Source organism: Mercenaria mercenaria, chromosome 1, assembly GCF_021730395.1.
Source record: "Mercenaria mercenaria strain notata chromosome 1, MADL_Memer_1, whole genome shotgun sequence".
NCBI classification, from domain to species: Eukaryota; Metazoa; Mollusca; class Bivalvia; order Venerida; family Veneridae; genus Mercenaria; species Mercenaria mercenaria.
In genome coordinates, this window is record NC_069361.1 from 84732965 (window position 1) to 84758609 (window position 25645).

General features: G+C 35.8%; 2 protein-coding genes across 8 annotated transcripts in view; one reads left to right on the forward strand and one right to left on the reverse strand.

Annotated features, from left to right (window-relative positions):
* On the forward strand, positions 1–24787 carry LOC123531935 (delta(3,5)-Delta(2,4)-dienoyl-CoA isomerase, mitochondrial-like). Of its 3 annotated transcripts, none has more exons than XM_045313254.2 (8): positions 1–225; positions 14847–15003; positions 15498–15586; positions 16342–16472; positions 18882–18995; positions 19717–19859; positions 20629–20779; positions 23554–24787. In XM_045313254.2, exons 1-8 carry the CDS (start codon positions 171–173, stop codon positions 23647–23649), a joined length of 936 nt encoding a protein of 311 aa, XP_045169189.2. In that variant the 5' UTR covers positions 1–170; the 3' UTR covers positions 23650–24787. The 3 variants fall into 3 exon arrangements, with proteins under 3 accessions (XP_045169189.2, XP_053408915.1, XP_045169181.2); XM_053552940.1 differs by lacking the exon at positions 1–225 and adding an exon at positions 7994–8045; XM_045313246.2 differs by lacking the exon at positions 1–225 and adding an exon at positions 8346–8496.
* LOC123531908 (retinol dehydrogenase 12-like) overlaps positions 1–25645 on the reverse strand; it is a 41329-nt gene that overhangs the window by 10023 nt on the left and 5661 nt on the right. The window contains exon 1 of one of the 5 annotated variants that reach the window (XM_045313212.2): positions 8084–8220. The exons of 2 other annotated variants lie outside the window; for them this stretch is intronic. The gene's annotated coding sequence lies outside the window, so the exon portion shown is untranslated. Of the gene's footprint in view, positions 1–6581; positions 6612–7903; positions 8040–8083; positions 8221–25645 lie in introns of those variants that run through there. 2 more of the 5 variants (XM_045313220.2, XM_053552973.1) reach the window with 2 other exon arrangements.

The following is a 25645-nucleotide window of genomic DNA, read 5'->3' on the forward strand; positions in this document are numbered from 1 at the left end:
GGTATTTAGAAAGAGCAAAAAGGTGATTTTGTGAGATTTTAGTGTGCAGCCAATCAAAACTTGTTTAACATACTCTCTCGCATCAGTGATTTAGGTATTACAATACAATACCAATTCTTTTCACTCACTGTGACATATGTATTTGAAGCCTCCAAAGTTAGCGACGCGATATGCAGCGCTGGTTATATACACATAGAAGGAAAACTTTCCGCATTGTTTTGAAAGGTAAGTGGGTACTTCGTGGAGGTCATTATAGTCTATATATTTCAAAGAGCCCTTTGCGCAGAATTTAGTCAAAATAATGGACTACGCACAATTACTTCAATTCATAGTTGGTTGTAAAAGCTCATAAGAGCTTATGTTTATTTGTTCTTGTCTTGCTGACTCAAAATAAATCTTATCTTATTTTAGTTGGGCTAGCTAAGAGATCAAAATACCGCGTTACAGTTGCGAATTGGAAGCTATAGAAAGACATTTCGACCTCAAGACATTTCAACCCCAAGAGACAAATTGACCCAAAGACATTTCAACCCCAACTCCTTGGACATTTCGACCCCATTCTATGATATGCATAGTAGGTTAAAAGGTGTTAATTTAAATAACAAGAGCTGTCCGTAAGACAGCCAAGCTCGACTATTCGAAATATTGTCACAGAAGCAGGAAATTATTACCCAAAATGTTAAATATCAAAAGAGTTTTAAGTTCCAAAATGGGACATAATTTGACCAAAATGCATATTAGAGTTATGGGACTTGATGCTATCAACTAGTTTTATAACCCCGAAGAAACATGTTAAGTTTCAATTTCATATCTGCATTAGTTTTGGAGATAGTAACTTGCATGTAAAACTTTAACCAGAATTTTCTAAGTCCAAAAGGGGGCATAATTTGCTCAAAATACATGTTAAGAGTTATGGAACTTGACCCAGTGAGGTTGGTAACTGACCTAGAAAAAGAATAAATAAGTTTCAATTCTATATGCCTTTTAGTAATAGCTGTATGTACTTGCACACAAAACTTTAACCAGAATTTTCTAAGTCCAAAAGGGGGCATAATTTGACTAAAATACATGTCAGAGTTATGGGACTTGATTCTATCAACTAGTTTTATAACCCCGAAGACACATGTGAAGTTTCAATTTAATATCTGCATTAGTTTTGGAGATAGTTACTTGCATGTAAAACTTTAACCAGGATTTTCTAAGTCCAAAAGGGGGCATAATTTGGCTAAAATACATGTCAGAGTTATAGGACTTGACCAGTGAGGTAGGTAATTGATCTAGAAAAAGAAAAAATAAGTTTCAAATCTATATGCCTTTTAGTAATAGCTGTATGTACTTGCATGCAAAACTTTAACCAAAATTTTCTAAGTCCAAAAGGGGGCATAATTTGGCTAAAATGAAGGTCAGAGTTATGGGACTTGGTGCTATCAACTAGTGTTATAACCCCGAAGACACATGTGAAGTTTCAATTCAATATCTGCATTAGTTTTGGAGATAGTTACTTGCATGTAAAACCTTAACCAGAATTTTCTAAGTCCAAAAGGGGGCTTAATTTGCTCAAAATACATGTTTGAGTTACGGAACTTGACCCAGTGAGGTTGGTAATTGACCTAGAAAAAGAATAAATAAGTTTCAAAGCTATATGCCTTTAAATGATAGCTGTATGTACTTGCATGCAAAAACTTAACCAAGGTGTGACGCCGACGCCGACGCCAACGCCAACGCCAGGGTGAGTAGAATAGCTAGACTATTCTTCGAACAGTCGAGCTAAAAAGTGGTGTATTTTTTATCCCTTTTAGAGATAATTATTAAAAGTACTATGTATAATATGCAAAAGAATGACGAAAACGGAATTGTTTTGATCTTTCCTTTTTAAATGTGATATAGGTTTGGAAAGTCTTTAACATTAGGATAACTGAGTAAATTGAAACTGCTTAATTAGCAAGTGTGCCTTTTAGATAATATTAATGCCTATGTATTTATGGTACAGGATTAGATCCCAGGACTTCCACTGTGATCAATATGATCAAAAAGATTTCCCAAGTTGTGTTTTTGTGCCCCCGAAGGGAGGCATATAGTTTTTAACCGTCTGTCCGGTCTGTCAGTCTGTCAGTCTGTCCGCAATTTTCGTGTCAGGTCCATATCTTTGTCATCGATGGATGGATTTTCAAATTACTTGGCATGAATGTGTACCACAGTAAGACGACGTGTCGCGCACAAGACCCAGGTCCGTAGCTCAAAGGTCAAGGTCACACTTAGACATTAAAGGATAGTGCATTGATGGTCGTGTCCGGTCCATATCTTTGTCATCGATGGATGGATTTTCAAATAACTTGGCATGAATGTGTACCACAGTAAGACGACGTGTCGCACGCAAGACCCAGGTCCGTAGCTCAAAGGTCAAGGTCACACTTAGACATTAAAGGATAGTGCATTGATGGGTGTGTCCGGTCCATATCTTTGTCATCGATGGATGGATTTTCAAATAACTTGGCATGAATGTGAACCACAGTAAGACAACGTGTCGCGCGCAAGACCCAGGTCCGTCGCTCAAAGGTCAAGGTCACACTTAGACATTAAAGGATAGTGCATTGATGGGCGTGTCCGGTCCATATCTTTGTCATTCATGCATGGATTTTAAAATAACTACGCATGAATGTGTGACACAGTAAGACGACGTGTCGCGCGCAAGACCCACCTCCGTAGGTCAAAGGTCCTAAACTCTAACATCGGCCATAACTACTCATTCATAGTGCCATCGGGGGCATATGTCATCCTATGGAGACAGCTCTTGTTTAAAGCGACAATTGTCCTCAGAAACTATTTGTCAAAGTAATATTGGATCAAAACATAAAAATATTTCTGAGGGGTCGAAATGTCTTTGGGTAAAAATGTCTTTGGGGTTGAAATGTCGAAGGAAATTCAATGTTGGAAGTGGCTATTCCTACGGTCCCGTAAGAATAGCCTCACAGGCTATTTCTACGGCTCTCCCGTAAGAATAGTGAAATAGCCCTCAGGTGGCTATTCCTATGGCTCTAAAGACAGTTTGTATGTCCACCTTGTATTGCGGTTGTCATTTAATGTTTGATAAGACAGTCTCAGATAATTCTATGTCAAGAATGGTCATATGCTTTTAAAAGAGTGTTTTTATGTTTTATATATGTTTGTATGCATGTGAATGAGACTTAAATGAATAAATAAATAAAATTGCATTGTACTGAATTAATTCAACTGGTATATTTTCGAACAAATTGTTTACTTTTCAGTTTCACACCCAGAGCGACCCCTCCCAATATTTGACCAATTAAGTTAATTCTCTCAACAATCTTTTGACAACGAGTCAATTTTAGCTGTGTCCGGCAGTTTTGTAGTTGTTTTTGAGGTTTTAACAACCATTTAAAAAAAAAAAATGTTTAACATTTTATGGAACTGGGTTTGTTATAGGTCGGCTGACTTTCAAAATGTGCGCTGCCTCCCGCCCCCTCTCTAAAAATACTTCCTACGTGCCTGACAAGCCCTTGGATTCTTCCTCTAGTACCAGAAAGGCTAGAAAATCATCAAATGACACATTTTCCTGTCAATGTTATGTTAAGCATTTTCACACAATATGTAACTGTCCGGCAATGACAGCCTTAATGCATGAATATTTGATCACCACCCGAAAGAAAATGCACCTACCTTCAAATCAAAATTTAACAGTGACTTAATGATAATGAACATGTAACGGAGGCCAAATGCAAGTGGTATTAGAAAACTTATATTTCCTTGAAAAGATCAAATTTTTATGCAGTTTCTTTAAGCCACGTCCTTTAACAAGTGCATGTACTTATTTCACATCTGCCAAATAAGTATCTATTGTGACATTGGCAAATTCACCCAGATTTTCCCCTTTTGAATAAAAACATATGAAAATGTACTCAGAATGTGAAACTCCTTATCTAATGCATTGTTTTATAAGAAGACATAATATTTTCTACATGTTCACAAGCACAGGCAGTAACTGTGGTCTAAACTGAAGTAAAACTCTTAAAAAGAAACTTTGAAAAATTAAACAAATTCCTTGAAAAACAGTACAAACTATTATCTGATGAATTGTTCTTCCACCGCTGTAAACCTTTTATCTACCTGGTACTAACAACATACCGGTAATTATTGTTTTTTAACCGATATTTGCGCTAAGTTCAGTGATTTGAATATTACTTCCTTTTCTTTAAAACAATGCACAATAGCACTTACATATCTTAAAGACGATTATCTCTAAGTGAACTGAAAATATAAGGCAATTAATTTAGATGGCAAGATATGGGAACCACAAACTGGTTTGAAATGAAATGATAATAATTTTACCAAAGTGCTCCCTGTAATCTTTATGACTTTATGACTTGATTTTGCATGTCGATGACCATCTGGCAAAATCAACACCCGTATATACTTTTCGTTTCTAATTAATACTTAGTATAAGTATTTTTTTTCTTGAAAATTGGCATGCACACGTGGAAATATATTCTTAATAAAAGCTTAAAAGGATTTCAAAAAGTATTCAACACTTTAGATTTTATTTTGCCTTTCACTTGAGATTTCTTCGCATATAAATTCTGTCCAAATCATCACTCTCAAACGTTTTTCGTGAATAAAAGCTTAAAATGATTCTTTAAACAAGAGCTGTCACTAATGGTGACAAATTCCCCCACAGCACCCTGACCTTTGACCTGGTGACCCCAAAGTCAGTAGGGATGGTGTACTCAATAAGTACTATCAGCATGTGAAGTTTGAAGGTCCTGGGTGCAGTGGTTCGCATGTAAAGTGCCTTCATGCAAAAAATTAACGTTTGCCCATGTGACCTTGACCTTTGACCTGGTGACCCCAAAGTCAGTAGGGTTGGTGTACTCATACAAAACTATCAGCATGTAAAGTTTGAAGGTCCTATGTGTAGTGGTTTGCGAGTAAAGTGCCTTCATGCAAAAAGTTAATGTTGACCCCTGTGACCTTGACCTTTGACCTGGTGACCCCAAAATCAGGAGGAGTGGTGTTCTCAATAAGTACTATCAGCATGTGAAGTTTGAAGGTCCTGGGTGCAGTGGTTCGCAAGTAAAGTGCCTTCATGCAAAAAGATAACGTTGGCCCCTGTGACCTTGACCTTTGACCTGGTGATCCCAAAGTCAGTAGGGGTGGTGTACTCAATAAGTACTATCAGCATGTGAAGTTTGAAGGTCCTGGGTGAAGTGGTTCACAAGTAAAGTACCTTCATGCAAAAAGTTAACGTTGGCCCCTGTGACCTGACCTTTGGCCTGGTGACCCCAAAGTCAGTAGGGGTGTTGTACTCAATAAGTACTATCAGCATGTGAAGCTTGAAGGTCCTGGGTGCAGTGGTTCGTGAGTAAAGTGCCTTCATGCAAAAAGTTAACGTTGGCCCCTGTGACCTTGGCTTTTGACCTGGTGACCCCAAAGTCAGTAGGGGTGGTGTACTCAATAAGTACTATCAGCATGTGAAGTTCGAAGGTCCTGGGTGCAGTGGTTCGCGAGTAAAGAGCCTTCATGCAAAAAGTTAACGTTGTGACGAACGAACTAACAAACTAACGAACGAACAGTTGAAAACTAATATGCCTCCCTTCGGGGGCATAAAAATCATCACTTTAAATTTTATATCTTGATTTTGCCTGTCGCTTAAAATTTCTGCGTATACAGTAGAATCGGGTGAAATCTACACCCGTATACATTTTTCATTTCAAAACCACCTTATATATAACTATTTTTTCTTGGAAATTGACATGCAAAGTTCTCTCTCGATGTGATACTGAAAAGTAAACAATTTGTTCGAAAATATACCATTTAAATTAATTCTGTACAATGCAGTTCAAGATGGACATACAAAACTGTCTTTAGAGCCATAGGAATAGCCACCTGCGGGCTATTTCACTACTCTTACGGGAGAGCCTAAGGAATAGCCTGTGAGGCTATTCTTACGGGACCGTAGGAAGGTGGCAGGGGAGCGGTTTCGTAGTTTGGCCCCAGTCGATTTTCTGTATAAACAGGACAGGGTAGATATAAAGGCATATCTATCTTACTGGTTATTTATCATTATTAATTCTTTAATATATCTGGGGAATGAGGAACGGTTAATGATTCTACATGGCGGGTGTTTTAAAATTCCTAGCTCCGTACTTCCGGTTGAGGCTAAAACATAAACATCAGAACAAAAAGTCGACCAGACGCTCGGCTGTTATCCATCCACTTTTTTTCAAGTGAAAATTAGGGAAATAAAGTGGTGGTTGGGAGACACATTCCACGCCACCTGGGTATGCATCTATATTCGCACTATACATATATGCTACGAAATTGGATTTAAAAATACAAATAGATGAATGGCAGAGTTCAAAGTGAGGCCAGGTTAGGCTAATTTTGGTCTATAAAATTTGGGTGATTTGGCCAATTTTCACTACATCTGGCATGGAAAGCGACAGGTGCATAGGACCGGAGAGTCGTTTTTATGTAGTCTATAGTATCTGCAATAGTCCATAGTAGTTTCAAAGAAAAATAAGCAAAAACGAGATTTCTATGGATATTTCAACACTGGTACCCACACGTCAATGTGGAATTCGCAAATTTGCACTCCCCTGCCACCTTAAGGAAAATAGACAAATTCTTAAACCACTCAAATATTGACTTTTTGCATGTATTTAAAACCCATTACGGAATGAACTGTAACCTATAGTGGTTTTTATTCATTTCTGAGTACTAAATTCGGCCTAGCGAGTCCCAAAATGGCAGTAGGTGGCCATATAATAATGAAGCTAAGGACCCCCAGCCAGTAGGATTCGTATCATAAAACGGCCAAAAAAGAAATTAGTGCCTATATAATGACTATTCATGCCATTTTGTCTAAAAGCAACACATGTGTCTATATCTAGCAATGCCATTAAGCTATATAGTGACTGGGGTGGCCCCAAAGGCTGGATGGGTGGCCTTTAAAGGGTGTCCCGATAGGATAAGTACGGTAATCTGCATTTGTATACCAAAACTATGTTAAAAGTACATGGTTTTAAACATTTGAAAGGCTTTAAAATGTAAATATCATGTGAAATTAACTTTAAAGGCAGTAAATAGTTTTTCGGGGTTACTTTGATTCAGAATGCAAATTTTGGCTGATTTTTGCGTGGAGGGTGGGCACTTTTGTTGGCTTATTCACCGGCTATCTTGCAAGGTACGGCAACACTTTTTGTTCACTTGATATCACTATAAGTGTCTTAGGATTCAGGACAGGTTATATTTTATTTTATTTAAACATCTTAAAAACTTAAGGTGGCAGGGGAGCGGTTTCGTAGTTTGGCCCCGGTCGATTTTCTGTATAAACAGGACAGGGTAGATATAAAGGCATATCTATCTTACTGGTTATTTATCATTATTAATTCTTTAATATATCTGGGGAATGAGGAACGGTTAATGATTCTACATGGCGGGTGTTTTAAAATTCCTAGCTCCGTACTTCTGGTTGAGGCTAAAACATAAACATCAGAACAAAAAGTCGACCAGACGCTCGGCTGTTATCCATCCACTTTTTTTCAAGCGAAAATTAGGGAAATAAAGTGGTGGTTGGGAGACACATTCCACGCCACCTGGGTATGCATCTATATTCGCACTATACATATATGCTACGAAATTGGATTTAAAAATACAAAATAGATGAATGGCAGAGTTCAAAGTGAGGCCAGGTTAGGCTAATTTTGGTCTATAAAATTTGGGTGATTTGGCCAATTTTCACTACATCTGGCATGGAAAGCGACAGGTGCATAGGACCGGAGAGTCGTCTTTATGTAGTCTATAGTATCTGCAATAGTCCATAGTAGTTTCAAAGAAAAATAAGCAAAAACGAGATTTCTATGGATATTTCAACACTGGTACCCACACGTCAATGTGGAATTCGCAAATTTGCACTCCCCTGCCACCGAATAGCCACTTCCTTCAATGTTGGGGTCGAAGTGTCTTGGGGTTGAAATGTCTCGGTGTCGAAATGTCTAGCATCAACTGGAACACCATATATTGGAAAGGTTATACAAAGTTGACAGTCAAAATAATATTCACTTACAAATATGTTAGGTCGTTGATAGATATTAAAAAGGGAGCTTCATTAAAAAAAAAAACATGAAAAACTCGATTACAAGGTCAAAAATCTACCTAGACACCGGTAGAGTCTTACTTGATTGTGAAATTCAAGATTATCATTGAACCTAGAACTGATAAAAATGTATAAAGTCTAATTTTCAATAATGGAGAAGTACAAAATTAGAAGGAGTTCATCTAAACAGATAATATTAAACTAAATGGCAAATAATCACAAATCCATTAAGTATCCTACTCAAATATCTATTCGATGATGTTGAATTCCAAACTTACTTCCACCGAAAATCAAACACATGTTCGTTATAGATTTTGAACTTCCGTATTTTGGTCGCAAAATTACAGATAACATGATCACTCTGGCAAGACACATTGCAAAAGGTATTGCTTTGAATTTAAGCCATGATATAGTAAACCTGAAGTTAAACAAAACGTGTTTTGCCTCATAACAGTGACAGGCACTTAAATTTTACTTTCATTCTACACCCATGCAATTTTTTGTTTGTTTGTTTTGGGTTTAACGCCCTTTTTCAACAGTATTTCATTCATGTAACGGCAGGCAGTTAACCTAACTAGTGTTCCTGGATTCTCTACCAGTACAAACCTGTTCTCCGCAAGTAACTGCCAACTTCCCCACATGAATCAGTGGTGGAGGACTAATGATTTCAAACACAATGTCGTTTATCAAATAGTCACGGAGAACATACGCCCCGCCCGAGGATCGAACTCATGACCCCGCAATCCGTAGACCAATGCTCTACCTAATGAGCTAAACGGGCGGGCTCACCCATGCAATTAACAGGTCCCAGAAAGGGTGTTACAGTTTGTAGCCGTAATGTTCATTCCGGCTACATATGCTATATATACAGCGAACTTGCCCATTCCGAACCAGTTTTTAATCATACATGTGATCTCCCGCGCGGGAGGGTCAAAATCCCGATCTTTTAACCTTGCCTCCCGTCTCCCGACCAAAACCATATTTCTCCCGCTTTTCAAAAAAAAAAAAAAAAAAAAAAAAAAAAAATCAGTATGATGACTGGGTTGATAATTACCAAGGAGTGCACAATAAATCAAAGTGTCACCGACTGTTGTGTATTATACATGTTTGACACACATGTAGCTGGAGGAAAGAGTTGTTTTTCACAGGTGAATTATTAATTGTTTGTTTTGACAAGGGATTAGACAAGCAGGGTATTTCCCACCTGTCTCACGGAGCCGAATATCTGCCCATTCTCAATGCCAATTAAGGAGGTAGGTTACCTTCATATTTGTATGTGCGCATGTCCAACCGGAAGCTAACGTGACGATTTACGACGACGTATACGACAAATTAAATGTGTTTGTATATTCATTCTCCTGAAAACAAATCATGAACCTGCCTCCGATCTGATACTTTATGGTTTAATAATGCAGAAATAACGAATCAATTGCCGCAGAAACGCTTCAAAACAATGTTGCCTTAAAATGACGTCATTGACGTCATGACGTTACGTGTCAGTTACCGCGCAAAATTAGTAGCTTTTATCTTGAAAGTACGTAATTCTGTGCATTTTCTTTATTTTAAATAACAAATATTTGCTGAAATATTTGTTATGAATCTTTTGCTCTGAATAATCATCAATATTTTGCTTCTTTTATGTAGTTATATTGAAACGTTATGCGGATTGTAAGAAAATGGATGATAGTAACCAATGTTATTTGGAATATAGTTGGATAGAAGGTTACTTGTAACGGCCATTTTCAAATAAAAAATCTAACAGTTTGATTTGTAATACCTATTTTTCAGGTTCCGTTGATAATTTGTTACTTATATACTAAAAAAAAGATCTAAAACTGTTCAAATTTCAGTAGAAAAATGTGGTTCCTTAAATTTAATTGATGTTACCATGGAAACGAAGCCCGTGACCTATGTATCTAAATGTAAAATTCAAAAGCGTTGTCACTGGTCTATTTAAGAAACACAACTTCGGCTTTTTATTTTCATTTCAACAATATCCATTAGAATAATATCAGCATGCTGAACGATTTTTCCATGAAAAATGCCAAGCGAGCGGTACTGCCGTATGTATTCTAAGCTGTGAAATTTGTTTGAATCAACGCAAATAACAAGAAAATATAACTCACGTTAGAAATAATATGTTTTAAAGCTACATTAACTAGAAAGATAATCTTATTCAATATTTTTTTATAAGAAATTACGACAAAAAGCAAGATATAAGCTATTTTAAACATCTCTGTTGCCATGGTTACTGTAAACTTTAAGAAAAATAGGGTACCATGTAAAGTGCATGGCATTTTGCTTATAATATTTCCCAAATATTCCATGTTAGTCATTAACAGAATGCCACTTAAGCCGTCGGAAACCTCTATTTTTATACATAGTTGTTTAAAAATGAGAGAAAATGCGTTACCATGGAAACACGAGCCCCGCGACATATGCATTTAAAGCTTATATTAGAAAGCTAACGTGCATACTAGTAAAATTATCAATTATGCAGACTTCTACGGATATCAATGAAACTAAAATACACTGAAAAGTGTTAAATATCCGTATTTTCCTTCTTCTTTTAATATGAAATACCTTTAGAGGGGCATGTTCTTCAAACCTAGATAAAAATTGAATTTGAAGGGACAGAGACAAACGAAATTGAGATTGTAGCAGGTAAAACTTCATATTACACGAAATACAAACAAATGCTGCGGTTAAATTAACTTGAATTTACCCTTGTAACAAGGTAACCTACCTCCTTAAGCTCCATTTTTTACCAATTTGAAGCAAAAAACTCCCAGTCATAAGAAAATAATTCCAAACTGAAATGAATTTTGATTATTCAAAGAAAAATTTTGCTCGGTAATAAAATCACATAAGTAATTGTTGGAAAAACCAACCCATTACTATTTTTAGAACAGGAGTGTTATTTCCCCTTATGGAGTTACGCCATTTTCTTCCAATGTTTACCAAATTAATTTTGCAACTAAATCGGACATATTTCATTGAAAACTGGATGACAACACACACTCATTTATTTGATAATATCAATCTATATTATTTTGGTAAGGGTAAATACATGTTGATGCATTTCTGTTTTCTATTTTTCATGTCAAAATCATCTGTATTTTTATACGAAAATGGGTGGGGTAAAGAATTTACATAATTTATGAGTTGTGTTCAGACCAATTTAGAGCTTCGTTTTTTTTTTAAGTCCTCGAGTAGAATAATGTTAATGCATGTTCACCTTCATTTCAGACCTAAATTGAGACTTTGTTTCTACAAATTTAATCTGTTAAGAAAGTTAGAACAAGAGGGAGCTTCTGTAAGATAGCATGCTCGACTTTTTTCAGTGATTGACTCTGAATTAAAGCTTTGCCAGTAAAAGGGGCAATTAAAGCTTTGCCAGTAAAAGGGGCATAATAGTCAATAGCTTTGAATGTAACAGAGATATTAGACATTATATAAAACTTTAACAAAAAACAATGAAGTTAAAAAGTGGCATAACTCTGTCAAAATTCAAATCAAGAGTTATGAGGGTTGTTTCTTCCGGTGTAGACTTATATACATTATTTTGTGGCTGAAAATGTTGGATTTTGCCTCTAAGTTATGTGTCCGCGCGCTTAATTTATGTCGATGAAAAACCTCCAGTTTTGAGACCCCAACTCCAGCTGAAAAATGGCAAACCTCCAGTTTTGGGATTCTAAACTTATCACATGTATGTTTTAATTTTTTTATCGTTTTACTTCGTCAAGTTTATATTTTAAATATAAATTTCATTTTAAATGCTGGACAAATATGTCACGATTAAAATAATGTGAAAAGAAATTCGAAACAAAACATTGTTTGTAACAGATTTCTGTAATTGATCAGACTGGTACTGTGCGTAAACCGGGTCATACTTGCCTATTCCGAATCACCACAAATGACCTGAAATGGTTTTCTTACTACTATCCACAACAACATAAAACTACCATCTTGAATCGAAAACTGAAATTATTTTATGTCAGGAATAGAAATAATCGCATTTAAGGCCAATTAAATGACTAAAACGATAGGCATGACATCCTTCTTTGGCATTATTGAAATATTCTGTTTTAAAACAGACATGTGGGCGGTCTTGTCCTTTATGTGAATTAAATAGTCACATTGTATAATAATACCTCCGCCTTTTTCTTTAACATCTGGCCATGGGTAAAAACAATAACATAAATTAATATTTTGGACACATTGAATCGATATTTTTTGTGCAATCTTTAAACAACGTGCTGCAGAACAGAACTGAAAATGTGTGATTCGGAAAAGGCACACTGTATGCCATCTAAGACTATATTTCCTCTTAAAGCATCTCAATGGACAAATTGTTTTTAATGTGGGATATATGACTGGAAAGAGCATAAAATTTCCTTCTTTTTAATCTCCCTTCCGTTTCATTTCATTAAAAAACTAGAACGCAAGCGCTCTTTGAATCTGACATTTTTGTTTACATTCGTCAAATTTCATATAAGAAAAAATATAGCATTTGGACAATGTTGTAATTATGTATTATGTAAGAATAACTTGAACATTTACCAGCAATTAATTATTAGTTTAATGTATTAGATATAAAACCAAAACATAGCTTACGGTTTTTCTTGACGTATGCGCGACGGCTGCTTAAAAACTTGGAAATGAGTCAATTAACAGACTGGTTCGGAATAGGCAAGTTCACTGTATATATATAGCTAATTTGTGACTTTTCTGGGACGTGATTAATGGGTTTGGGTGGAAGTCAAGAGTAAACCAAAACCAATGACTTGGCATAAATGTTAGCCATATGCACAGAGATCCTGCAAGGATCCTTCTGACAAAGTGTCATGTGCAGTACCTAGTCATAGCTTCTATTCCATCTAAACAGCTGATCGCATGTACTGACATGCTGCCATTTGACTTCTATATAGTTCAAAGTGTGACCTAGACCTTGGAGCTAGGGGTCTGGGTCTTGCACATGACACATCGTCTCATTATAGCGAACATTTATGCCAAGTAATTTCAAAATCCCTTCATTGATGTGAGAGTTATGGACCAGACATGAAACAGACCCTTTGACCTCTAAGTGTGATCTTGACCTTGGAGCTAGGGGTTTGGGTATTGCGCTAGATCTATACATAGAGCTCCAAATTCGGCTACCCCTATCGGGCCTCAGTTAGAAGTCAAAGGTTAACAGGGTCTGTTTCGTATCCGGTTCATAACTCTGCCTTTCATCAAAGGATTTTGAAATTACTTGGCATAAATGTTCCCCATAATAAGATGACTTGTCGTGCGCAAGATCCAGATCCCTATCTTTAAGGTCAAGGTCACACCTAGAGGTTAAAGGTTAACATGGTCTGTTTCTTGTCTGGTCCATAATCCTGCCATCGATGAAGAGATTTTAAGATTACTTGGCATAAATGCTCAGGGGCATTTGTCACTAATAGTGACAGTTCTTGTTAAAGAACAATTTACAAATTAAGCCAGTGTAACATCACACTTAAGTTCATGACATATTAATCGCAACTTGATGATGTTGGCACAAAACCAAAACCTGACATCGTTCATACATAATAACAAATATGGAACTTAATTTCTTTCAAAACATACTTTAAATTTTTAGAGAACATCAGGATAGCAATTAATAGGAAACCATTCTGTAAAAAGATTTTCAAATATTCGACCAGTCTAAGATACTTTATTTTATCAAATGTTGACCTGAAAATTATTAATAGTAAAGTAGCAGTTCTTGGAATCATGGTTTGGAAACAACAAGAACCAAATGGTGCTTCTGTATAAAATATTCACAAGTGGAATGGTACAAATAAGTTGTTTTGTATTCAGTGTTGTCAGCTAATGTTAGTTCCTTATAATAGTAAAAACATCTATTTGCTAATACTGCATTCTGAATTTGCCTGAAACATTTGACTTCTCAATATCTGGCATAAACTGCTGTGTGCCTCTGGTATGTGTCGATAAATGAAATGCACCAACAAGCGATAAATGGTGAATACAGATCAGTGGTTGACTTTCTTAAACTGTCGATTTTAAGCGTAATTGACATGACATATCACATGTACAATCAGTAATAAGAGCTGCGATTCAGAACTACTTTTCTTTTCATTGTTACATCATGTGCTCAATAATTCCTGGAAAACTCCGTTTCAGAATCAGAATGTCAGGGAAGGTAACTCAAAACAGATTGGGACTAAATATTATTATCCTTATGCCTATTGCCAGCCTAAAAATCTTAGATAACTGGATAAGCTTGAATCGGTATAATCTTCATTGTAAATGTGCAGCCAAACAGAAGTTCTTACCCAGAACCCTTGGAATACAGTTCTGATTCTCTACCAATTTACATAATTTTGTTCCAGTTTTATAACAGAGTTTGACAACAATATAAACAGACCACAGTTTTAAAATTTGTGCTTGAATTTTAGTGGGTATTTTGTAAATAATGCAATTACACATGTCTTCAGTTTATTGTCACTGGCCCTGTTTGACTCCAAATGCTTCTGGGTGGACCCTAGGGCCTAATCTGGTCAGATCGCTCTGTGTCTGTACTAGTAGAGGATGAATTATGCGCCCTGTGTGGCTGCATTTGAACTATGTAAAGCACCTTTGAACGTGAAATTGATCATGAAAAGGGAGCTATATAAATCTGGTATAATAATAATAATAATAATAATAATCTACTGATTAAACTTAATTACTTAAACTAATTTTTCAGGTGTTACCAAACAACAGCCAGTTTTGTCATTACTCGCACGAGCTATGTCCAGTGAATCCTACACCACCTTGAATGTGACAAGGCCAAGAGAATATGTGGTTCATGTGGAGATGAATAGGCCAGACAAAAGGAACGCTATGAATGGTGCTTTCTTTAGGTAAAACAGAAAGACATATTTGTTTTCAAGTTTATTATGTCTGTCTGTTAAAAGGAGAATCCTTCGTTGTGCTTATGTAAGTGTTTAGTCTGTGTTCAGACCCTGTATTTTGTTCACAGGAGATAACTCCTGAGGCTATTTAAATTTTGTATGATTATGTCCCTTTTCTTCTCAAAACACTAGATAATCAGAACCAAGACTGATGAAGTCAGAATATTTAACAGAAATATTATTTCTAAAAAAAAAAAAGATTATCTAGTTGGTTGCCAGACTAGTAAGTGCTGCTCAAAATATTTTTTAATCAGATTATGAGAAAATAATGTTTTTAGGGTTCCAGAAAGTAAGACCTGAAATTAGCTTAAAAAATGTTTGCTCATGAAAAAATTTAAACCAGATCATATAAGCCTAAATAAAGAAATCTGTTGTTTTTTTCTGTGTACATCTATGCATCATTGTCAGTTACCCTAATTAATGTACTGTTTTGGTATTTTCAGTGAAATTGGTGCATGTTTTCAAAAGTTATCTGATGACAGTGATTGTAGGGTTGTGGTTTTGTCTGGAGCAGGAAAAATATTTACAGCAGGTATGGAACAGTGAATAATTAAAGTCAACGGACAGTAATCCCTGTGTGATTCAGAGTTCATTGGAACATGCAAAATGTCAATAAAATAAGTAAGTGGTCTACCATCAGACTGCTCTGAATAAAATCAGACGGCAGAACATTCACAGGATGGCAACAGTGCAATAAGAATGCTTGTTATTGGTAAGGGAACCAAATTAAGAAGTGTTCTATTTTTAAACCATTGATACTAGTTGTAGGATAGCATTTATACATTCTTTAAAGTGTAAGAGTTATGAAAACAGTTGGAACTGATGTAAAAATATTTTTAGACCACAGTTACTTTGAGAGCTTTTGATTTCTCCCACTTTGAAATTAGAGTATCAAAGATGATCATTTATATTTTTTTTACTTTAAATATTCTGTAACAATATACACTTTATTTCACAAATGAATATGAAATGACAAAAACTAAAATTCACAAATGCAATTCTGTATCAAGCCTGTGTCTGAACTACTTTCATTAGTATTCATGACATGGTAAATATATAATTCATTGTTTTAGGAGAGTTTATGGTCATTTTGGCAAAAATATAAACCATAAAGTTGAGGTATACCGGTATATAAAAGTAACAATTTTTCCAAGGGGGGTGGAGATAAAACTCAACCCTTAGGCTCCTTGTGTGATCCAGTCCTGGCAAGGATCACTTGGGCAGAACACAACTTCCCAGATCAAGCTACCATTATTATGACTCTGTTATTTTTTGACCATTTTTCAGGCTTAGATTTGATGGACCTTGGTAATGTTATTGCCATTAGAGAAAGTGAGAAAACAGATATAGGAAGAAAAGCGGTACAGCTGCGTAAATTTCTTACGAACTGGCAGGAAAATTTTAGTCAAATAGAAAAGGTAATACAATATAAACTTGATTAAGCTTACCAGGACCATTTTTAACAAGGATTTCAGGATAATTAACCCTTAGCCTGCTGGCCTCAAGTGATTTTGCCTTTGCGACCAGTGTAGACCAAGATCAGTAATAAGTGATGCTGCTCAAATTGAATAATGGACCAGTCCATTTTAGAAATTTAGCAGGCTAAACATTAATAAATGGAAATTAAAGATATGTGTGTAAACAAAGGGAATCATTTTGATATTTGTGATACAATAAATTTTTGTTAAAAGTATAGAATAATATTTGGCTGGATGGCTTTAGAAGACAAGTAAAAATATTACCAATATCAATGGCAACTGCTAGTGATACTGTCAACATTTTATTTTAAACAAGCTCACACAAACCACATGATTGATCTTTACCAAACTTTGTCAGAAGGATCCTTGCAGGATCTCTGTGCATATGGTTCAACTTGAATGAATAAATGTGTCACCGGATCTCTCTCTGCATATGGTTCAACTTAAATGAATAAAGGTGTCACCGTATCTCTCTCTCTCTGCGTATGGTTCAACTTGAATGAATAAAGGTGTCACCAGATCTCTGTCTGCATATGGGTCAACTTGAATGAATAAAGGTGTTACCGGATCTCTCTCTGCATATGGTTCAACTTGAATGAATAAAGGTGTCACCGTATCTCTCTCTGCAAATGGTTCAACTTGAATGAATAAAGGTGTCACCGGATCTCTCTCTGCATATTGGTCAGCTTGAATGAATAAAGGTGTCACCGGATCTCTCTCTGCATATGGGTCAGCTTGAATGAATAAAGGTGTCACCGGATCTCTCTCTGCATATGGTTCAGCTTGAATGAATAAAGGTGTCACTGGATCTCTCTCTGCATATGGTTCAACTTGAATGAATAAAGGTGTCAATGGATCTCTCTCTGCATATGGGTCGGCTTGAATGAATAAAGGTGTCACTGGATCTCTCTCTGCATATGGGTTGGCTTGAATGAATAAAGGTGTCACCGGATCTCTCTCTGCATATGGTTCAGCTTGAATGAATAAAGATGTCACCGGATCTGTCTCTGCATATGGGTCAGCTTTAATTAATAAAGGTGTCACCGGATCTCTCTCTGCATATGGTTCAGCTTGAATGAATAAAGGTGTCACCGGATCTCTCTGTGCATATGGTTCAGCTTGAATGAATAAAGATGTCTCCGGATCTCTCTCTGCATATGGTTCAGCTTGAATGAATAAAGGTGTCACCTGATCTCTCTCTGCATATGGGTCAGCTTGAATGGATAAAGGTGTCACCGGATCACTCTCTGCATATGGTTCAACTTGAATGAATAAAGGTGTCACAGGATCTCTCTCTGCATATGGGTCATCTTGAATGAATAAAGGTGTCACCGGATCTCTCTCTGCATATGGGTCAGCTTGAATGAATAAAGGTGTCACTGGATCTCTCTCTGCATATGGGTCAGCTTGAATGAATAAAGGTGTCACTGGATCTCTTTTTGCGTATGGTTCAACTTGAATGAATAAAGGTGTCACTGGATCTCTCTCTGCATATGGGTCAGCTTGAATAAATAAAGGTGTCACCGGATCTCTCTCTCTGCATATGGTTCAACTTGAATGAATAAAGGTGTCACCAGATCTCTCTCTCTGCATATGGTTCAACTTGAATGAACAAAGATGTCACCTGAGTGCAGTACTAAACAAATATTAAAACCTTCTATTCTGCTTCGTCTAAGGAACCTCTGGAATGATATTTATTTGTTTGTAGAAATTTTGCATTAACTTACAAAATAATTGGATATTTTGTAATAGATCCGAATGACAATGGGGGATGCAAAACCAAGCAATGGCAAAGTTTTTTTTTTGTATCTGTGTTGTGGTCATTTTCTTGCCTGCCCTGAATATCATTGCAACATTTTCAGAGATATTGTAAATTATAAATCATGCACAGTTTATGAAGTTATAATATGATCTCACTCTACACATGTGTTGCTGTCTTCTCAAAGGAAAAAGTAAGGTGATCTCCTTCTTGAATGGCGTTGTGTTCCTCGCTGGGTAGGCAAGACATGAGAGGCCTCAGCAGAGATCAGGGTTTTTATACAGAATTATATTAAGAAATCTTCTTCAAAATTGCTGAGATATTTTGCTGGGCTGGTTTAACCATACCAAGTGTGTGACAACCTGGTTTCTTTGGACCAGATCCGTGGCATTCATTCAGGTCAGTATATTTACACAGAATTGCAAGTCAGAAAAAAATCTTTTCCTTAAGCACAAAACTTAGAGGTAAGATATGTTACCACTTTTTATGGGTGATGGATTGTCAGATGGTGTTAAGCAATAACTCCCTTCCAATGATACACTATCAGGGGAACAATGAAAATGAGCAATAGTTTATCTTTCTATTTTCAGTGTGGCAAACCTGTGATTGCAGCCATACATAGTGCCTGTGTTGGTGGGGGTGTAGACCTAACATCGGCTTGTGATGTCAGATACTGCTCCGAGGATGCATGGTTTCAAATTAAAGTATGTACTTGTACCCCTGTATCATTCTCTCATTATTTCAGTTTGAATGAAATAAAAGGGTGGGCCTCTTTCCAAAAGAAAAGTATATACACTAACAAATCTTTTAATCTACACATAATTTACAATGTTTTTTTGTCATGAATAAAACATAACCTCGAGTACCGGTACATTTCTGAAAGGGTTTGGCATACATTAAGACACATTGTGAAAGACAAAAAAATCAATAAGATAAATCTAAGCCATTTTAAAAAAAAAAATAGAATGATGTACAGATTTTTTTAAACCAAAAACACAAGACTTATAGATTTTTTTTAACAAGTTAATTCAAGTTTAACACTGTAACATCATAAATCCTACAGTAACACCATTGTCAAAGCTTGAAACAAGAGTAAACTTTTTAGAACCCACTTTATTGCTGAAACCCTATAGTATGGTAATTACTCTGTCCATTTGTCCATCTGTCTGTCACAGGGCACATTAACCATGCCTTAACTTTGAAACAATTCAAGGGATTTTATTAAACTTTTATGCCATAGAGGGCATTGAGTGTAAGTGCAGTGTACAGGACCATAGCTCATCATTTTCAGGAGACAGACCTTGGTTTTGGTCTAGCCATTACTAAAAAGAACATTCATTATTTCCAAGAGATAGACCTTGCTTTAGCTGCAGCCAAACCTTGGTTAAGCTGCAACCAGTGTTAAAACATATTTATGATTTTCAGGAGATAGACCTTGGTTTGGCTGCAGATCTTGGAACTTTACAGAGATTTCCTAAGGTTATAGGCAATGACAGTTATGCAAGGGAACTCGCTTTTACAGCTAGGAAATTTTATGCAGATGAGGCTAAACAGATGGGATTTGTGAGGTAACTGACAAGTTCACATTTCAGTGCAAACACTTGTAGGAAACATTAACAAGTAGCATGTGCAAAAATTCAAGATATATTTATCGAGTGGTTCATTGCATGCATGTAAGTGTGCATGCTTTTGAATTCAATTTGGGAATTATAAGTGCTTTTTAAATATTTACATATAAAAACTGTTAAAATTTCACTGCTCTGAATTTTAATAGCTTAATCGTTTATGTAAATTTATAATAGAAATCCCACGTGAACATGTCTGTCCCTTAACAAGTAGGGAATCTACACCTGCTAATGTGTATATTTCTGTTTGTACTTTTAACAAGAAATGTTTGATTAATTTCAAACAGCAAGATTTTTTTTTTATTGAAGTGGGTATTTCACAGGGCCTCTACCTTACCATTGCACAGTCAGAACTCTAGTGATAATGTTTTATGTGGCCTATAAGAAAAAGTAAGTCACTAAGAAATATGAAATACAAAAATGTTATTGTTTGATAATACAATCTTAGAATAGTATATAAATTAATGCAGTAATTTAAATGAAGGTTAAGGATTTTGCAGGCTTACTTAAGCTGTGATTAACTGTCTGGCTTGATTTTAATGAAACTTCGATCGGAATTCAGGTTTTCAGCTTACCTTGGTAGTAATGATTAGTACCAGACCTTTGGCACCGGTGCATATCACATTAGTTGAGAATAAATTAATGTTATATTACTCATATATTTATTTGAAAATGTCAGAAAATAATTTTATTGAGTATTTTTTCTTCATAGTCGTATACTGCCTGACAAAGACTCACTGCTAGATGCAGCCCTGGACATGGCAGCTTTGATAGCCAGTAAAAGTCCTATAGCTGTTCAGGGAACCAAAGCAAGTATGGTATACTCAAGGGACCATTCTGTTCAGGAAGGTTTAGAACATATTGTAAGTACAACTGTGTGAAATGTATTTAAGATTTTATTTTTTATGCCCCCGAAGGGAGGCATTTAGTTTTTGAACCGTCTGTCAGTCTGTCCGCAACTTTCATGTCCGGTCCATATATTTATCATCCATGGATGGATTTTCAAATAACTTGGCATGAATGTGAACCACAGTAAGACAACATGTCGCGCGCAAGACCCAGGTCCGTAGCTCAAAGGTCAAGGTCACACTTAGACGTTAAAGGTCATTTTTCATGATAGTGCATTGATGGGCGTGTCCGGTCCATATCTTTGTCATCCATGGATGGATTTTCAAGTAACTACACATAAATGTGTGGCACAGTAAGACGACGTGTCGCGCACAAGACCCAGGTCTGTAGCTCAAAAGTCAAGGTCACAGACGTTAAAGGTCATATTTCATGATAGTGCATTGATGGGCGTGTCCGGTCCATATCTTTGTCATTCATGCATGGATTTTAAAATTAGTGGGCATGAATGTGTACCACAGTAAGACGACGTGTCGCATGTAAGACCCAGGTCCGTAGCTCAAAAGTCAAGGTCACACTTAGACGTTAAAGGCCATATTTCATGATAGTGCAATGATGGGCATGTCCAGTCCATATCTTTGTCATTCATGCATGGATTTTAAAATAACTACGCATGAATGTGTGGCACAGTAAGACGACATGTCGCGCGCAAGACCCAGGTCCGTAGGTCAAAGGTCCTAAACTCTAACATCGGCCATAACTATTCATTCAAAGTGCCATCAGGGGCATGTGTCATCCTATGGAGACAGCTCTTGTTTAATCATACTATTTTAAATACAGTGAAACACAACTCACACAAGCATGGATGACCTGAGCACCTTGGCTCACTAGCACTTTGTATGATCACGGCTGTTTTGCATCTATTGTCTTATGAAATTACCATGACCAGGTTAAGCATTGATAAATCGACTGATCAAGCATGAATCTGGTCCTTATATATAAATCTGTTCTTTGTTGCAAACTAGAGTACGAGTGTCAAAACTTTTCGCACATTTAGGTTATTATATAAATAAACATAGAAGATAAAATAGATTTGATTAATTACAGGTTGGTTATTTCAACAACTGTTTCATTCTCAAGTAGCATATTGAAATGTCTACCTCTGATAATTTTTGTGATGCATCTTTGAAAATGTCACAAGACAGTGTGTTATAAAAAATCATTGTTCTGCCAATGAAAATTGTAAACAAAGTTTCCTATCTAAGTTGGTCAGTGTTTGGATCAGTTGAAACCATGGAAACCTTGAGCAGTTTGCTTATCCTCATGAAACCTTGAGCCATTAATGTTTTACTGTAAATCAGTCCCTGTGACAGCTTAAAGGCATTGACCTCCAGATCATTTGACAGCAAAAAACAGATTATAATTTATGGAAACGCTTAATAATTAGTTGTTTTTACTAACATTTCCATTCAAAATTGAAAAGCAATTGTAACGGGATACTTGAAGAAAACTGCCTCAATTATAAAGTTTTAAATAATAAAGGCACTGGCCTCCAGATCGTACGACAACAAAAACAATATAAAAAATAGTTATTGGGAAATTAATGCTATATTTCTTAAGAATGCTTTGAAGCTTAATTATAATGCTTTGAAACTTAATTATAGACAGACTATATGTTCAGGAAAAACATGAGAATTAGTTGTTTTTACTAATTTTTAGAATGAAAATCGAAAAGCGTTTGTAACGCTTTACTCAAGATACACTGCCTTAATTATAAATATCTATATTTAAATGTCTTTCTATATATATATATTCCTCCATGGCACTATTGGTAAAGACAGTGGAAAAGCTTTTATTGCAGCGGCTGATTGGGTTAGATTCCCGGCGCATCTTTTTTTCTTGATTTGGCATTTTTAAGATAGTTTAGAAACAACAGCATAATATTCATAATGTGACCAAACCTCAGTTTTAAAGAAAGATCATTTTTAACCCAAATTTGGAGGTCAGTGCCCTATACGACCATTAAGTACACATCCTCCATGCTGTATTGGTCTAGACTGCAGAAAAAAATTTATTGCCGCGGTGACCCAGGTTCGATTCCCAGTGCTTGTTTTTTTTTCTCAGTTTGGCATTTTTAAGGTAGTTTAGAAACAAAAACTCATGTTCTCATGATCACAATATGACCAGACTTTAATTTTAAATAAAGATACTTGTTTAGCTGAACTCAGGTCAGGTCCTTTAAAGTATTGGCCAAAAAAGAACCCAAGTCATGGGCGTAGATGATAAATTTCTTTTAATACTGTTGAACAAAATTTAGTATGTTTTACTAACACAGACTGGTCAGTAACAGGCTGGTCAGTATTCTCTGCAGCATTTAGATATTTTTAGCTGTTGTCAGCCTTGCATTATGAAAAGACTGATTTCAAACATGGCCATATTTTGTTATTAGGAGTTCTTCTTATTGAAAAATTATACTGATCAGAAATAGAGTGAAATCTTCTTAACTCTCGTGATAACCATATAAGATCTTTTCAGTCAAGGTGCTGTCTTTGCACAATCATAGGTCATTCACGAGAAAACAGAATTCTGTTGTCAAATATTTGTTTTTATCCAAGGTTTTGTGGAACCAGTCTGTTGTATTTTTATTTTTTTGCTATAGATGAAACAGTTGGTATTAAAACATTAATTCTTTATGTAAGTTGTACTATCAAACCTTTTTTTCTAGTGTGTATGTCTAAACGATATTTTCCTTGTTATAAAAACCACTCTCTTTTCTTGAATTTATTTCTAGGGTATCTGGAACCAGTCTATGTTACAGAGTTCAGATATGACAGATGCTGCTATGGCACAAATGCAGAAAAAAGAAGCCAAATTCTCAAAACTGTGATAAAACGTGACTGTGAAATTTCAGCGATTATTGGAGCACATCTGTGATCAATATACTTCTTGAAGAAATATCGGAGACAAATACTGTTATAGCCATTTGTACAGAATGATTTGCATATTGATTCCGAAACGTGAAATTTTCTTGCTTTCTAAATGGGGAAAGTAAAGGACAGGGTTCAAATTTAGACAAGCATACAAGCTAAATGCTAATGGACTTTAAGAATAGCTAGTAGGCTTGGAATGTACTAGCTAATTTCAGCTAGTCAGTAATATACCAAGTAAATGTCTTCCAAGCTTTAATAAAGTTTGTTCTGCAGGTATACACTTTTCTGCATGAAAGGAATGTTATCATTTATGTTTATAAATGATATTTCATTGTTCAACAAAACTCTGATATAATGCATGATTGCAGCTTGCATCAAGTTAACATGGAAGGATTTGACTTTAGCTTGTAAGTGGATGAAAATGGCACTAGCTATTTTAAGCTAAAAGAATATTATTTTTTGTGATTGGCTGTTTACAGAGATCTAATCATTAATCAGTAGGTTTTGGCCAGTAAAATAATAATAAAGTAATTAAGTATTATTGTTTAACATTAGCTAGTATCTTTTCATTTTAGCTAGTAAACAAAAAGGGCACTAGCTACTTTTAGCTAGTAGAAAATGTTGCTAAATTTGAGCCCTGAAGGATATCCTGGTAGTAGATTATATTGTCTTTTTCCGTAGGGAAAAGACAAGCCTCTCAGTCATGTGCATTGTAACATTATAAACTACATGCATTATTTTATTTAAAAAAAATTGCAGTGGTTTGCAATTAAAAACTATCTTACATGTTTTCTTGTGTCAGAAAGGTGTTTTCCCAGCCCATAAGACAGAGTGAATAAGAAACATTGCTAGGCCTTGTTTTCTCATTCCCCACTGTCCATAGCTTTAAGAAATTCTTTGCCTTCACAGGGAATCATGTAAGATCTTTATAATGGATGTGAAACGATGAAATGTCCATTAATTAGTAGAAATCGCAGATGCAATATGTCACTTATTATTTAAGTCACGGTCTGTATAGGGAACAGGAATGTAAATCCTGACTGTGTTTTACTCAGGTATTTGCAAAGAGCTATAAAAATAAATATTTTATACTTCTTTGGTATTTGTTATATCACATGGAACATTCAGTGTGCCTGCTAAAAGGTCTATAAGACATATAAATTGCTAATTTTCAAATGTATTTCATGAACATAAGTGAGACAGTTGCCAGTAATCATGTTTTAGAAAAAGTTGAATCTTCAAAATACTTGGGTGTCACAGTCCATGGGACAAACACATATCAATTCCATTACAAATAAGGCTAATCAGTCACTTGGTTTTCTTCGTAGAAACTTAAAAATAAGTTCCTCAAAAGTGAAAGAACATGCATATAAAGCCATAGTTAGACCCAAATTAGAATACTCTTTGACAATCTGGGACTCACGCAAGATTTGTAGATTTGTCACCAGCCGTTATCATAACAATAGCTCAGTCTCAGACATGTTAAATAATTTGAATTGGCCAAGTCTAGAAATCAGAAGAACCAGAGCAAGACTCATCATGTTCTATAAAATAGTCCATCATATTGTAGCTATTTACCCTGATAATAATTTATTGGTCCCTACAGGTTCAAGAAAAAGGTATGGTAGCATATACACATTCAGGCACATTGGTACATCCAAAGACTCCTACAAATTCTCATTCTTTCCAAGGACTGTTTGCTAGTCTGTGTTCAGACCCTATGTTTTGTTCACAGGAGATAACTCCTGAGGCTATACAAATTTTGTATTATTATGTCCCTTTTATTCTCAAAACATAGATAATCAGAGCCAAGACTGATGAAGTCAAAATAGTTTTAGAATTATTTTTTTCTGAAAAAAAAAAGAGTATCTAGTCGGTAGCCAGACTAACTGTTAGCCAGCGGAACATGTTCATTGCCTATTACAGCTCATGAAGCAGCCACAGTTGACACGT

Coding starts and splice junctions, on each gene's coding strand:
- LOC123531935 (XM_045313246.2), top strand. CDS start 8,412: ATGTTCGTTATAGATTTTGAACTTCCGTATTTTGGTCGCAAAATTACA. Junction 16,473..18,881: donor ATTTTAGTCAAATAGAAAAG/GTAATACAATAT, acceptor TTCTATTTTCAG/TGTGGCAAACCTGTGATTGC. Junction 20,780..23,553: donor AGGAAGGTTTAGAACATATT/GTAAGTACAACT, acceptor ATTTATTTCTAG/GGTATCTGGAACCAGTCTAT.